At 34.9% G+C, this 17,116-nt stretch overlaps 1 protein-coding gene across 3 annotated transcripts in view; it reads right to left on the bottom strand.

Annotated features, from left to right (window-relative positions):
• EPC1 (enhancer of polycomb homolog 1) overlaps positions 1–17,116 on the bottom strand; it is a 94,337-nt gene that overhangs the window by 27,748 nt on the left and 49,473 nt on the right. For all 3 annotated transcript variants that reach the window (XM_030321225.1, XM_030321222.1, XM_030321224.1), the window contains exon 2: positions 4,207–4,366. In XM_030321225.1, the coding sequence (XP_030177085.1) occupies positions 4,207–4,366 (160 nt within the window). The remainder of the gene's footprint in view (positions 1–4,206; positions 4,367–17,116) is intronic.

The raw sequence follows: 17,116 nt of genomic DNA on the forward strand, positions 1-17,116 counted from the left end.
TGTCTAAATCACATATATGACAAAGACTTTGTGTCTAGAATATATAAATAAAACAATCCTCAAACTCAATGTTAAAACAATCTACTTAGAAAACAGGCAAACACAAGCACAATCATTTCATCAAAGAGGATACATAGAAGGCAAATAAACACATGAAAAGGTATTTAACATATTAGCTATTTAGTGAAATACAAATTTAAAGTATATTGAGGTCTATCAATGCATACCTATTAGAATGGTTAAAATAAAAAAGTGATAACCCCAAATGCTGACAAGAATACAGGAGAAACTGGATCACACATACACTGCTGCTGATAATGTAACATGGTACAGATACTCTGGGAAATACTGTGGAAGTTCTTGTCAAACTAAAAATGGACCCAGCAACTGCACTCAGGTATTTATCCCAGAAGTTCACACAAAAACCTGCAGATGAATGTTCACAGCAGCTTTATTTATAATAGTCAAAACCTGAAAACTATAAACATTAAAAAAAAATTAAAAAAAAAAAAAAGGGGGGGGCGCCTGGGTGGCTCAGTCGGTTGAGCAGCCGACTTCAGCTCAGGTCATGATCTCGCGGCCCGTGAGTTCGAGCCCCGCGTCAGGCTCTGTGCTGACAGCTCAGAGCCTGGAGCCTGTTTCAGATTCTGTGTCTCCCTCTCTCTGACACTCCCCCCTTCATGCTCTGTCTTTCTCTGTCTCAAAAATAAATAAACGTTAAAAAAAAAAATTAAAAAAAAAAAAAAAAACTACCCAAATGTCTTTCATTGGGTCAGTGGCTACACAAATTGTGGTACATACATATTATGGACTACTGCTTGCCAATAAGAAGGAAGAACTATAATACATGAAACAAGTTGGATGAACTCCAAGGATATATGCTAAGTGAAAAAAGCCAATCTCTAAAGTTTGGACACACACTGCATGATTCTGTTTATGTTACATTCATGAACTAATATGATTACAGAGATGGAGAACACATTAGCAGTTGCCAGGGACTAGGTTTGGCTATAAAGGAGTAACAACATGGAATCCTGTGGGGATGATATAGTTGAGTATCTTTTTTTTTTTTTATTAACTTGTTTTTTTATTTTTTTAAATTTACATCCAAATTAGTTAGCATATAGTGCAACAATGATTTCAGGAGTAGATTCCTTAGTGCCCCTTACCCATTTAGCCCATCCCCCCTCCACAACCCCTCCAGTAACCTTCAGTTTGTTCTCCACATTTATGAATCTCTTCTGTTTTGTCCCCCTGCCTGTTTTTATATTATTTTTGTTTCCCTTCCCTTATGGTCATCTGTTTTGTCTCTTAAAGTCCTCATATGAGTGAAGTCATATGATTTTTGTCTTTCTCTGATTAGTTTCACTTAGCATAATACCCTCCAGTTCCATCCACGTAGTTGGATGGCAAGATTGCATTCTTTTTGATTGCCGAGTAATACTCCATTGTGTATGTGTGTGTGTGTATATATATATATATATATATATATACACACATATATATATATATACCACATCTTCTTTATCCTTTCATCCATCAATGGACATTTGGGCTCTTTCCATACTTTGGCTATTGTTGATAGTGCTGTGATAAACCTGAGGGTGCATGTGTCCCTTCGAAACAGCACACCTGTATCCCGTGGATAAATGCCTAGAAGTGAAACTGCTGAGTCGTAGGGTAGTTCTATTTTTAGTTTTTTGAGGAACCTCCATACTGTTTTCCAGAGTGGCTGCAGCAGCTTGCATTCCCATATAGTTGAGTATCTTGACTGAAGTATCTAACACTAATGTATTATCCTGTGAATTTACAATTACCCAAAATAAAATGTTGAAAGAAATTCAATGGCAGCTAACACCAATTAGCAGACTGTCTTGATTAATATTCCAATGTATACAGCTTTCCAGAGACAACATACTTCAAATTTGTACTAACTAAAAAAGTTTCTTCCCAAATAAGCTACAATTCTGCTGCCATTTTATTACTATTATTTGATTACAACAACAGCAAGGTCAATTCCTTTATAAATATTGCACCTTTTGACTCTTCTGACCGTAATTTAATCCACTAGTTACCACTAAAATGTGTTTTGTGGGTTTTGGTCATCAATGAGCTATTTGTAAAACATGCATTCCAAATTTTTTTCTGATAGTAATGTTTATGTAAATTGATTAATATAATTTTATTTTACTTAATCCTGCTTTAACCCAAACACATACATTCATATGAATATTACCTGTGGCTGTGGAATACAATGTGGCCCCAGTTAACATATATAGATCTGATGATGATCTATAACTTTCAAACTCCCATGATTTTTCAGAGAACTAATTTTTAGGTTCTAATATTGATCAAATTTGTTTAAAATGTCTGTGCCATAAATATAACTAAACATGTGAGTGGGCAAGAAAGCACATGCCACTTATTTGGTTCAAAGTAACCTTTAGTAAATTGGAAAAAATACATATTTATTTTTCCTAAAGGAAATGAAGAAGGTTACATACAAGTTAGAATTAACATCAAGTTAAAAGGCACCAGCCTGGCTCAATCAATGAAGTATTTGACTTCGGCTCAAGTCATGATCTCACGGTTCATGGGTTCGAGCCCCTAATCAGTCTCTGTGCTGGCAGCTCAGAGCCTGGAGCCTGCTTCAGATCCTGTGTCTCCTTCTCTCTACCCCTCCCCACTCACGTGGTCTCTCTCTCTCAAAAATAAAGAAACATTAAGAAAAATTAAAAAAAATATATCAAATGCCAATATAGTACTGATAAGAGCCAATACAGACACTATGTGTGTTTTTTTTTTTTTCACATTTAAGAAATAGTAAAATAAATGTTTAGAATTTAGGACAGAAACTAGATCAGATAGAGGAAAGGTTAAATGAGGGAAATAAAATTAATTTTAAATAATTATTCTAAAAACAACACAGATTTATATGGTCCTGAAAAAAGGCTTAGAAAAAAAAAGTTTGGACATTCTGCTGGAAAAATCTCTTAATCATAAAGGTCAACAACATAACAATGAAAGCTGTACAAATTTTACCTAAGTAAACTTTCAACTATGTTTTTAAGTTGTCAACTACTTGAGGATGGAGTAAATGAAATTTAAGTCTAAGTTTACAAGCTCTCAGCTGTTCATCATCAAATGTGATAGCTATCAAAGGATTATTGCTAATGAAGAACTTATCACTATCAAGTGAAACAAGTTACCAATTAGAACACTAAATTTAGGGATGCCTGGGTGGCTCAGTCATTCGAGCATGGGACTCCTGATTTCGGCTGAGGTAGATCCCAGGATTGTGGGATAGAGCTCGCTCAGCACTGAGGTCGATTACAATTCCCTCTCTCTGTCTCTGTCCTTCCCCCTGGGCCCCTCTCCCCAGCTCGTGAGCTGTCTCAAATTAAAACAACAACCCCCCAAAATCCACCGAATTTTAAAAAGTAAATAGAATTACAGATCAGAGGTTGGCAAACTATGGTCCAAGGGCCAATACTGGGTTGCCATCTGTTTTTGTCAATCAAGCTTTATTGAAACACAGCTATGCCCATTTGTTTATGTATTGTCTATTGTTGATTTTGCCTTTCAACAGTAGAGCTGAACAGTTGTGACAGACTGAATGACTCTAAAAGGCTAAGATATATACTATCTGACCCTTTACAGAAAAAGTTTGGTGATTCCTGACTTATACTAAGAAGTTCTTTAAGGCTACTCATATTACTATTTCTCAATAGTAAGAAAACCATTTCCACATCTTAGGTATATTCATTATCTGAAAGTAGCATAAGATCATATGTTGAGATGAAACTAAAAACGTAGGATGAAAATGCCATCTTTTTTTGTCAGGTAGAAATCTCAATTTTAAAAGTTGAAAATGGGGTTCCAGCCGTTAAGCATCTGACTTCGGCTCAGGTCATGATCTCACAGTTTGTGAGTTCAAGCTCTGCATTGGGAGAGCACGAGCCCTGGGTGAACACCACTTCTCTCCCTCTGCCCATGGGATTTTCTCTCTCTCTCTGCCCCTCTTACTTGTGCCTTCTCTCTCAAACAAACAAACAAACAAGTTGAAAATGGGCTCTAGTAACTCTCTAAGCTGATGCCAGTCAATGAAATGGATACCTAAGAAGGCCTTGAACAGGTAAAAGTAAAAACATGTCAAGTTAAGCAGATAATACAGGAAATATAATTATTAAAAGAGTAATTACTTACGCTGTATGTGAATGAGCTGCTTTGGCATCTTAAATTCCCCAGGATATATAGACTCATAGTAAGCAATATTACTTTCTGCCTCTGGGACTGGTATGACCATATTATCCCTCTTCTCGCCATACACCTGCTGTGCTGAAATAGCCCGCTGAAGATGGTGTTCCTAAAAGAGGAAAAAATAGGTAAGTCTATGTATTTTAAAATAGCCAACAGAACGTATACTTTATGAAGAGGTTTTTATTTTAAAAATAGAAGGACTTTAGGGGCATATGGGTGGGTCAGCTGGTTAAGTGTCAGACTTCGGCTCAGGTCATGATCTCATGGTTTGTGGGTTCAAGCCCCACATTGGGCTCTGTGCTGACAGCTCAGAGCCTAGAGCCTGCTTCAGATTCTGTCTCCCTCTCTCTCTGCCCTCCCCACTCGTGCTCTCTCTCAAAAACAAACATTAAAGAAAAATAAAAAGAAGGATTTTAATAGCCTTGAAAGGATGTTGACAATACAGTTAGTGGTAAAAACATATTAAGAAGAAACAAGGTTTTGTTAAATACACTGTATACTTTCTCAATTTAAGAAAGGTATTACACTGAAATTGAGTTAAATTATACAAAAGATTCCAAAAAATTGACTAAACTGTTAAAGTTTGCATTTTATAGATGAAATTCAAAGAAAAAGGGTTAAAACATTTAAATTTGTATGAAGAAAGATATGGATAAAAAATTATTCTAATCTCCTTTTTCATAGAATGCTTCATAAATGTGGAAAAATACCTTCATATACATCAACTAATATCTTTTAAAAGACAGATTATTATCTCCATTTTTAGTTTATGAAATGGACACATTCAAACCTGGTCTTTTGTCTCTATAACCCCTTATGAATTTCCAGATCCCTTTTGAATCATAGTGGAGGACAGGGGTTGAAAGCATAGGCTTCAGAGTCTGTGACTCCTGGAAAGATACTTTAGTTTTCTAAATCTGTTTCCTACAGAAATAGAAAAATAATCTACTTTATAGAGTTGGTTGGAGGTTTAAGTAACATAAATGTGCCTGATATGTTTAGTATAATGTGTGGCATATAGCATATAACAGGTACTCAAAATAAACTTTGATTTAGTCACCACACAGAAAGATTTTACCAGTTTGTGATACCACCAGCGCCATAAAAATACCTGTTCTCACCCAGCCCATGTATCATCACTGAATTTTGGTAAATGTTTCATGAAACTGATTTTTAAAAAAATATATAAAATACAAGTTTAAGGACAAAAAAATATTCCAATGGTCTGAAAACAGAGAATTCCAGTCCTCATATTCAGGTAAGATTTAAAATTCAGATAGGATTCTCCTATGCAACACACAGAGCTTTATTTCTAGGGCGCTGGTTCACTTGATATATCCTGGAGATCTTTCCACAAAGACACTTCTACTACAATTTTGCAACAGCTGCCTTGTGTCCTACTATATGGATGTACCTGACTTATTTAACCAGACACTATTTGATAGGGAAAAAGCATTACAAAACAAAACAAAACAAAACCCTGGAAACAACCTAAGTGCCTACCTTTTTCCCTGAATGCTACAAAAATCACTCCTGTACTGTTACATACAAGACAGCTTTGTGGCTTGGTGAAAGCATCTGTAGGAAAACTGCAAATGAAAGTCCTCAAAGGACACATGGGGTTCCAACAAAATACTGTTTGCAGCATCTTAATGACTCTTTTAAATTTTAAAATCATCCATCTAGTTATTTTAGGTTAATTTCTTTATAAGGATGATTAAGTTTTTCTTAAATTTTGCTGCTGTTTGCTCATTTTCAAAAGTGTTTTTCTTTCTCGACATTTAAATAGATTATTTCTTTTCTAATATTAAGGAAATTGGCCCAGGTAATAAATTTTCCAAGTATTTTCCTTAAATTTGACTTCTGTTTTTATTTTTTCCATGCAAGAATGTTCTTGTTAAATTTATTAATCTTTTTCCTTTATGGTTTTGTCATGTTTAATAAGAGGTATAAATTGTATAGTCACAAACCAGGGTGTACACAAATTCTTTTTTATAATTCAATTTGATCTTTGATTTAGGTTCCCTACTGGCTAATTGTATCTTCTTATACTTTAGTATAGTTTGTTGTCATATCTACTGGCCCTTATCTATTGACACAGGGTGCTTCTGTAAGCTCCAGCTGGGAAGTCAGTCACATGTATACTTTTTCTATTTTCAGATTCCCTTAAATGTTGAGAAAAATTTTCTTTGACCTCTGCCCTGCATACTTATACCAAACTCAAGAAGGGAGTGGGGAAGCAAGGCACATTACTCTTAATTGCATTTTGTTCCTAATTTAGAACAGTTAATCTGTTATCACTTGTGGAGGTGAACATGAGACATATGGTCTTTTCCTTTTTTTGTATAAGGACAGACGATGGCAAGCCACTTTTCCTAATGTCATGCATAAAATCATCTATTCCCTTTAATGATTAAAAATGTGCCAGTATTGGGATGCCTGGGTAGCTCAACATGTGACTCTTGGTTTCAGCTCAGGTCATGATCTCATGGTTTGTGGGATCAAGGCCAGCATCCAGCACCACACTGACAGTAGGAGCCTGTTTGGGATTCTCTCGCCCTCTCCCTCTCTCTGCCACTCCCCTCCACACACACCCCCCCCCCTCAAAATAAATAAATAAACTTAAAAAAAATGTGCCTGTATCCTAGAATAAATTTCCCTTGCACTTGGGAGTATTCCTAAACTTTTTTCCTACTCTATCCAATTGTCCCTTATGCCAGATTTAACTGATTTTAAATAGTGTAGCTTCATACTACATTTCATTATCTAGTAAGGCAACACCTCCCTCATAATTCCTTTTTCAGAATATTCCTGGCTATCTCATTTATTTTTCTAGATGAACCATAAAGAAAATTACTTTCCAGGTGTGAAAAAGAACCCTTAAAATGTTTTGACTTTTATAGGCAATACAGTATGCTGGTTAAGAACATGGACTTTGGCAACCAAGAGTACTCTGGATCTGAATGGTGGCTCCATGGTTTACTAGCTCTAGGTCTTTAGGACTTGAGACAAGATATTTATCCCAGCATGTTTTATTATCTCTAAGTGTACATTGTGCACTTACCTTATGGAATTGTGATTAAAATGCATGAAACATACTAACTATTCAACATATGGTAGCAAATATGTATCTTTCATTATTAGAAAAACTAAAGAATGTTCTATATGCTTAACAGTTACCATTTATAGTCTCTGTAGCTTGAACAGTGTCCTGTAGATTTTTCCTTATGGTTTTATCTATTTTCCGTAACTATGAAACCAAATTTTTATTTTTTAATATTAGAGTGAATACTTCCTGCCCTAAAAAACCTTTTTTTTTTTTTTAAATAAAATACTTCCCACAATTTCCTCCTATCTTTAACAGTCAAGAAAATATTTTCCCCCTAATACATGGCTTACAGGGGTAGTGTCATAATGTGTGCAAAATACTTTTGAATGGTTCAATTACAGATACATTTTATTATAGAGTAAAAAATAATACTGCAAAACTAACAAGTTTGGAATCTAGGTTGTTCAGCTTTTCTCTAAGTTTGAAAATTTTTATAATAAAAAGTTAGATGAAGAATAGGGTACGAAGGGCCCTAAGTGTGTAGAGTATAAAAGACTTATGGTTAAGTTCTAAGTCTTTCAAAGCATTCCTCAACAACTGGGATATAGCTATAACTTTATATATCCCTATTTTCCCTTACCCCATGTATGTATGAGGACTTTAAGACAGGAAGGGGACCAAACACAGGCCACTGTGGCTGGAGCGTGGTGAGTGAGCGAGGAGAATAACAGATGCTGTCTGCTCGGGGGATTAGCACCAAATCATGCACAGTCATTGGTCATGTTAAGGATCTGTCCTTTTACTAAGGGCAATAGTGGCTGAAAGGTTTTAAAAGATCACCTTGGTTGCTACATAGATAATAAACCATATTCTATAAAATGGAATATGTGCAGCCTTTAAATGGCTCAGAATAATATTTAATATGGAAAAAAAACCAACTTACTAAAAAGTTGTAAAATCTTTTTACATCTTTTAAAAAGATGTAAAAACTGTATGTTCAGGATATTTGTAGTAATTAATCTTTTTTAAAATAAAAAGATATAATTGAACATAAGCACATTCAGAAAAAAGTCTAAAAGTAGATGAGCATATATATAAAACAAATCTCTATATTCTTCTATTCCTTTCCCTGCTTTATTTTTTCACAGCACTTACCATCCTCTGACATCTCATATACCTGTTTACAATTGTCACCCCTTTCTCCCCACCCTCCTCTGCCACCCCAATCTAAGCATCATGAAGAAGACAGGGATTTTTGTCTATTCTGGTCACTGTTAAACAGCCACCCTAAAACAAGAGCTGGGCACAAAGCATAGTGCTTAAATATTTGCTGAATACATATGTATATATGTATGTATGTATGTATGTATGTGTATACACATATACACATATGCACACACATGTATGCACGTGCACACACACATAAAGTTTCAAAGTATAGACACCAAAGAGTTAACAGATTATCTCTAAGTGGTACAATTTTGAAATGCTCTTTTGTACTTTGTTTCCTATATTTTCTAAAATGTAACTATAATACTTTTGGACAAAAAAATATTTGAGTACATTTCACTAAATGATTTTATAAAACACTGTTGATTTCTAAAAGACGTAATTTATTTGGTTCAGTAAAACCTTCCCCATTTAAGTTAGTTTAGTTCAAGAGTAAAATATACTTGTAGCTTTCTAGGTAAAGAAAGTATTTTTAAAACCCAAAACTATATACATCTATTTCTAGGAAACAGAACAAATTACATTACAGTAACATCACATTATAAGTGAAAACAGGATTTTTAATTTGAGTAGGAAGATGTAGAATCGTGAAACCAAGTAACAAATGAATAAATGAGAATGAGTTCTGAATTCAATTCAGTAAGTTATTGAATGCCTGGACTAAATACCTAAGACAGATAATCCAATTTTCAATTACAATTTATATAGAAAGTTAGATATTCACTGAAGATAAGATCTGTCAATGAAATTTTTGAATACATCTACTTGCAGCATTAAGTAGGTCAGCTGTGTTCCAATAATTTCAAATAGTCCAGTAAAGAGTATGACAGTTAAAAAAGACAAAATGCTGGATTCTAACCTTAGATTTTTTTTTTGAACTTTAGGACTTCTGAGAGGTCTTAACATACTAATGGAAATTGTGGTTGTTCAAGAATGGGGATGCAGTCCTTCCAAACTTATGACCACAGAATCATTTTTTTTTTTCAGAAAATATCTGTTAATAGCTCATGGAGAACTTTTGTAATAGTTTGGGAAATGCTGGTAGAGAACAAAAACTAGAGATACAGAGCAGAACATCTAGGATTAAATGTGTTCATTAACTTAGTCCATATTTATTGAGTGCCAACCATGTGCCTGGCACTGGGAACACAATGTTGTAAATAAAATACACACAGTTCCTAACATTGTAGAGCTTACACTCTACTAGAGAGCAGATACTAATACAATAGTCTTAAAAATAAATTGTACAGTGTGGTAAGTGCTTTGACGAAAAAGTACAATGTGTTATTGTAAACATAAACAGGAAAAGGATTTCAAGGACAGTATCATTTTCACTAGTGCAAAGCTAACATCTGCAGTAATGGGACATTTAAGCTAACATATGCAGTAATGGGAGTTACTTAAAAGACTGTTTAAAAAAAAAAGGGAATAACTATGTTTGAAGACCACTTACACATTTGACACAGTGGGGAGGTAAAATTTATATTGTGTTTATATTAAGCACAGTTGCAATTAAAAATTAATCACCAAAATACCAAGAACAATTATAATTTTTCATAAAATAACAGAGGCATAAATTCTCAAGTTTGGTTTTACAAGGAACAAAGTAAATAAAATTAAATGATCTAAAGAATTCTTTAATATTTGATCCCACATAAAATGGAGTTAGGTTAACTATAACTTATGATTAGCAAATAACTTAAAAAGCTTCTTGTACTGCAAGTAATTATGTTTTCTATACATAGCAATATGAACAATAAAAAAGATCTGAAAAGACTGAACAATAATCTTTAGAAAGTTCAGAGGCACATTGTCATGTGTCCATGAAACTTGCTATCATGACACTAAGCTCCATAAGTATTCACTCATGTTACTTTAGCCCGCCTAGTACACAGAAGAGCATGGGTTTTACAGACAGAATAAGAATACATAAGAATACGTAAGAATCCTAGCTTCCTCATAGACTCCAAGTCCAGCAAGTCACTTTGCTACCTATTTGTATTATTTTGGGATTTTTTTCCCCCTTACCCAACTTTCCCTCTCGTCTCTCACGCAGTTAATGCTTTTTTCTTTTACTCTCCTCTTTGTTATTTTTGCTTATCCCTAGAAAAAGGTTACCCTTTCGGGTGCTTTTTTATGGTCTCTTTGTTAAATGCATTGGTAGTTAATGTGAAAGGGTTAACTGGTTCTAAACAGGGCATGTCACTTACATTTGAGAAGTCAGAAAATACCATTTTTATTGATTAAATGAGAGTGACATTAGCTATGTGTAGATAAAAATTATCTGAAGGGACAGTACTGCAAAGGTCTCTTAAGCATATGCTCTGTGCTTTTGCTCACATGGATGAATGGTTACCTCTGCTGACATTACCATTCACCATGCCCCCGCTCCTCCATGGAAAATTCCCACTTGTTCTTCTAGGTCTATTTTAAAATTATCTTTCCTCTGCCTCGTCTTAGCACAAATGCTCCCCAGTTTGTGCTTCTATAGTACTACATTCTCTATTTAGAAATTGTGTTGTAATTGTCTATATACTGATCTCTAAAATGTGGACACTATGTTTAATTAACCTTCAATTTTTTTCCTTTAAAAGATGTATTCCCTTGTATTATTTGGGGACTCTAAATTTTTTTTTAAGGATGAAGACTAAATACAATTATCTTTGTAACCTGTTCAGCATCTAGTACTGTATTTTGCTTTACTGCAGACACTCAATACTTTGTTTTATAATATCTAATAAATATTAGCAAACCGAAAAGAGCTATTTAAGGTCATTTTGTACAAATTCCTAAATAAAGATTAAATTATATTCACTTATTAAGTTTTTGTTTAAGCAAATAATGACCTTAACACTTTGACGTAACAACAATTAGGACCACATTTAGACCCTCTGGGTTAAGAAATTAAAACGTTATTATAAGCAACAATATATGAAATTCCTTATGGGGAAATAAGTGATTACTAATTTATAAAAAGCCACTTGAGAAATTTAACCCCTGATTATTTACGCATGTAGAGCTAGACTCCACTGCTACTTGAACACAAAGGCTGAGCTGCATTACTTTCTCTTCTATTCTCTGATGACATTTCTAAGAACTAAACATCAGTGCCTATTCAGGAATATGGCTTCAGCAAGGACTGTGTAGTTTTCTACATCCAAACACCCAACTCACGATTGGCTCATTGGAAGAACTTTCTGACTGGTTTCCCTGCTTCCATTTTTTACCATTCTTCATAGAATAGCCAATCTGTTAATATGCAAGGCAAGTCACGCCATTGTTCCATTTAAAATATTCCAGTTATTTCTTACCTCATTCAGAATAAAAGCCAAAGTTCTTAAAACTGCTTACAAGGTCCCAAATGATTTGTATTCCCCCTTTTCTGGCATCATTCACTATTTTCCTCTTCACTCACTTTGCTTTTCCATACTAGATTATTTGCTTTTTTTCAAACTTAAATAGCTTGCCCCCTCACCTTCAAGTCTTTGTTCAAAAGTCATCTTTGCACAAAGATCATTCTTTGCCAGCCTCCCACTATACATCTACCAGAATGGCTAAACTTGAGGCTGACAATACCAAATGATGGTGAGGATGTGGAATAACTAGAACTCTCATACACGGTGTCACTGAGAAAAAGGTATGGAAGATCTTACCAAACATACCCATTCCACATGCCCAGTAATCTCACTCATAGGTTAAATTTACACAAGCCCACAACAAGACGTGAATAAGACTATTCATATGGTTTTATTCATAGTAGTTCCAAAGTGGACACAACCCAGATGTCCATCAATAGGACAGATGAACAAACCACGGTATAGTAATGTAGTGGAATAATACTCAGCAACAAAAAGGAACTACTTATACATGCAACAATATGAGTAAATCCCCAAAACACCAAGGTGAGTAAAAATAGCTTTATAAAACAGAGTCCACATTCTTTGAGTCCATTTATGTGAAATTTTAAAACAGCCAAAATTAATCTATGGTGAAAAAAAATCAAAACAGTACTTGTTTCTGGGGAGTGGGGGTAAGGATTAATTGGGAAGGGGAATGAAGACACTTTCAGGGATGATGGTAACAATGCTCCATATCTTGATGAGGGTTGGGTTATGAAAGTATATGAGTTGTCAAAATTCAGCTAGCATATACTATTTGTGAATTTCTTTGTATGTGAATTTTACCTCAAAAGAAAACAACAGAAAATACTGAACTGTAGTTAATGACATATATGTTGAAATATTTAGGAAAACATGCACTGATGTCTGCAATTTCCTTTGAAATACATCAAAAAATGGATGGGGAGATGGATGGATAGGAGATAAAGTAGAGTAAAATGTTAACAGTAGAAACTAGCTAGTGGGTATACAGGTCGCCACTGTAAATTCTTGAAACTTCACTGTATACGTTTGAAAATTTTCATAATAAAATGTTGCAAAAAAATATGAAATCTCTCTCATCTCTTAACTCTAGAACACTTTATCCCACCCTCTTGTTTTCCTCTATAGTACTTAGCTCCTTGCAGACTACTGAATTTACTTATTGTTTTATTTGTTGTCTTATCTCCTTCTCCTTAAAATATAAGATCCATGAAGGTAGGAATTTGTTTTTTGCTTAGCTCTGCCATAGGTCTAGAACTGTGCCTAACACAAATACCGAAGAAATATTTATTGAATAAATGAGCCAGTGAATTGCGCCAATTATTTAAGGTCCACAAACTGTTCTGGTTTGGAACAGACTTCATAAAAAAACTAAGATTAAATTTCATAAAAGCAAAGAAACAAATTAAGGCTTAAACACATTTGGCTTTTGTATTTAAAATACTCATGTGAATAGTCAGAATAGTTGAAGATATGGATTATTTGGGATGAAAAAGAACAATTCAATTCTTACTATTTTCTACAAGGAATAAATGGTAAAAGAACATAAAACTATTACCCTCTACCCCTTCTCCCATTTAGAGATCAATACTCTGAAATTACTTTATTTCTAGAGTATAAAACAGTAAAATGAGACCTTTGCTAAGGTACATGTAAAATAGTCCAGTGTTGTTTCTTCTCTGCGGTGTGAAATAGTGTCAACTTAGTCCATTTCTTACAAAATATTCAGGACATAAAGTATTACGTAACATGGTCAAAGGTAGCCCTAGACAAAACTAAGCTCAATTTTGATGCTTGCCTTCTCATTCCTTTTTGTACCCCTTACATCCCTTTAGACTTGGCTTGTGCTGTATTTACTAAGAGCCTGCATGCCCAATGTGCTGACTGGCATGTGAAGGGGAAGGGACTGAAATTAGTTTCTTTCTACTCTCACAGAAGTGATAATCTAAATTTTTTTTTAATGTTTATTTATTATAGAGAGACAGAGAGACACAGAGCATGAGAGGGGGCGGGGGGGAGGGGGTGACACAGAATCTGAAGTAGGCTCCAGGCTCTGAGCTGTCAGCACAGACCTGACAATGGGGCTCAAACTCAAACTGCGAGATCATGACCTGAGCCAAAGTCGGTCGCCCAACCAACTGAGCCACCCAGGCGTCCCACAGAAGTGACAATCTAATTGGAATGCTTCCCTAAAAATTAAATGTAAAAAGGCTCAAAAAGCTCTTGTTTCTGGTTATAATCTTTATGCTGATGACTTCTAAGCCTCTGACATATCCTGGAGAGCTAGCTAGTCATCTCTCATTATTTAATACCTTTTAACTCACAAAGTCAAATAAAATACAAACGGTGTTTCTCATTTTGGGAGGTTACTACCCTAAATCAACAGTATTGAATAATCAAATTTAAACTTGTCTAAAACTAAATGTGTTTATATAATCTAATACAAACAAAAGCTATGCCAAGATTTAGTCCTTAGCCCCTGTACATATTCACTCCTGCAATTTCATCCATGATCATGGCGTTAACTGCCATTTGTATGCTGATGACATGATTCGAAACCTTAATTTCTAGCCCAGATTTCTGCTAAACTCTAGGCACATGTATAAAGACCTCTTACTATACGTTCCACAGACATACCTCACAGAACACGAACATGAACATCCCCACCTGCTGAACTCTCCAAATCTGTTCTTGCTCTCGTAATACCTAATTCAGTGAATTGCACCATCATATATCTAGTCACGCAAGTCAGGAGACTTGATTTTTCCATCTCTCTCTTGCTTCCTACTTCCCCATTTCCAAATAAGGCCATCAGATCCTATAGATTTCTCATTCATTTTATGTCTAGAAATTATTCAGCTTTTTTTTTTTTCAATCCTATTGTTACAGTTCAGGCAGCAACTAGCCTTCTTACTTCTAGTATCACTATCCTCTAATTCCCTTCTAACGCTACTGCCAGGGGCCTTTCTAAAAGTTAGATCCCATCACTCTGACATTTAACCCTTGGCTGTCTACTGCCTTCATGAGGAAATTCAAACTTCTTGGCATGGCGAACAGGGTCCTTCATGATCTAGCTCTAGCTAGATTCTTCCAGTCTAACACTTTATTACTTTTTACCGATTTTCACACTCCAACCACAGGGAACACCTAAAAGAACTTGTTAGTGATACCTATGTGATATTCCCTGTCTTTAAGTCCATCTAAACCTCTCTCTACTCTTTATAATTCTACTAGGATATCTACCTCTTTCAGAAAGTCTCTTACAGCTATTACATGACACTTTCATAGTGGTAGAATAGAAAATAGGTACAGGTGATTTTTAAAATGTCTATTTCATAAAAATTCAATTAAAATCTTCATGAAATTGAAAACTAAGCAAGTAAGAATTCAGAAAAAAACTTCCTGATAGGGGTTTCACCCTTAAACTACCTGCCTCACACATACCAGAAGGGACAGAGCACAATAGGTAGGGAAGAATACCAAGAATTAGAACAAGCTCAATAATAAGATATTTTAAAAAAGTCATTCATCTTGGATAAAATATTAATCTTTTTTTTAAAGTAGGCTCACGCCCAGCGTGATGCCCAATGTGGGGCTTGAACTCACAACCTTTGAGACTAAGACCTGAGCTAACAGCTGGACACTCAACTGACTGAGCCACCTAGGTGCCCCAGATAAAATATTAATCTACTCGGAAGAAACAACTTCGTGAAGTCCTTTATAACTTTGGGTATAAAGCCTTAGAATTTATTACTGTGTCTATTAATTCATCTTTCCAGAACTAAAATAGTAATAGCCAACATGTACTGAACATTTATTACATGCCAGGCCTTCGTATATCTTATTTCATTTAAAGCTCATAACAATGTATGTTATATACACACACAGAAAAAGATGTGGCAACTATCATCCCTATTTCACGTATCAGTAAACTTGCCTAAGTTCATTCAATTAGCTGGATTCAAACCCAGCTGTGACTCTAGTATGAACTCTTAATAACTTCATTATATTAATTCCCCAAAAGATGTAGATTCCCCTCAGATTGCTTATTAGATGCAGTTGCTTATTAGATTGCTTATTAGATGCAAGATGTAACTATACAGTGGAGAGACTGGTCCACACCTTGACTAGGTGATCAAAACTAACATTATCAATGAGAGGCAGATAGGTATACGTGCCTCCAGATGTGATACCATGAGAATATGACATCCTTTATGTAATATTCTACCTGGGAGTGCAAAACCTGAATCTAATTGAGAAAACATCAAACTCAAAATGGGATCCTCTGTTAAAAATAAAAAAAAATTAAAGAGACTGTAATCTTCAAAAACTATCTGTATCATAAAAGATTAAATACCCAATGAAATATTTAGGAATAAAGGACCATGATGTAGACAATTTAGTCTCACGTGGTTTGGAAAAATATATTATGTATGTGCATGTGTTATACAAACACATACAACACATGATAGCATATGAAAAATCAAACAATAAAGCAAATTGGGCAAAATGTTAACAATTGGTATGTATGGGTGTACTACTCTTTCTTACAACTTTTTTGTAAACTTGAAATTATTTCCCAATAATAGCTTAAAAAAAAAAAAAGAGTAAAAAGAAAGAGAAAAACAAGACTCCTCGAAATCCAGAGGAAGAGGTACAAGTACTTCTTCCAGAATTACTGCCAAGTAACTGCACTATCTCTGATCACATGTCAGTGAAAGTTTTCTGGCTCTTTAATTTCTTTACCTAAACTAGATATTATCAGAATACTGTCTTCTGAATAGTTCTAGAGACAGCATTAAGTGTTATGTGAAGAGTTGTGTGATTCATTTTGAGAAATGCATGAACAGGGATAAATAATGTTGAACAGTTTCTGTACAGAAGAATCTTCACAGGTTTTACATACATATACTAAAATGCACTATGATTTTCCAAATGAGTTATACAGAAGTCAATATATCCTAATTATTACTGACCATTTAGTGTAATTCATCTAAATGTTTGGTGGGACCAAACCTTTAATTTTCAGTATTAAAAAGTATGGTAAGCATTATCATATTAAAAAGTATGGTAAGGGGCGCCTGGGTGGCGCAGTCGGTTAAGCGTCAGACTTCAGCCAGGTCACGATCTCGCGGTCTGTGAGTTCGAGCCCCGCATCAGGCTCTGGGCTGATGGCTCAGAGCCTGGAGCCTGTTTC

The sequence above is a fragment of the Lynx canadensis genome, chromosome B4 (genome assembly GCF_007474595.2).
Source record: "Lynx canadensis isolate LIC74 chromosome B4, mLynCan4.pri.v2, whole genome shotgun sequence".
Lineage (NCBI taxonomy): Eukaryota > Metazoa > Chordata > Mammalia > Carnivora > Felidae > Lynx > Lynx canadensis.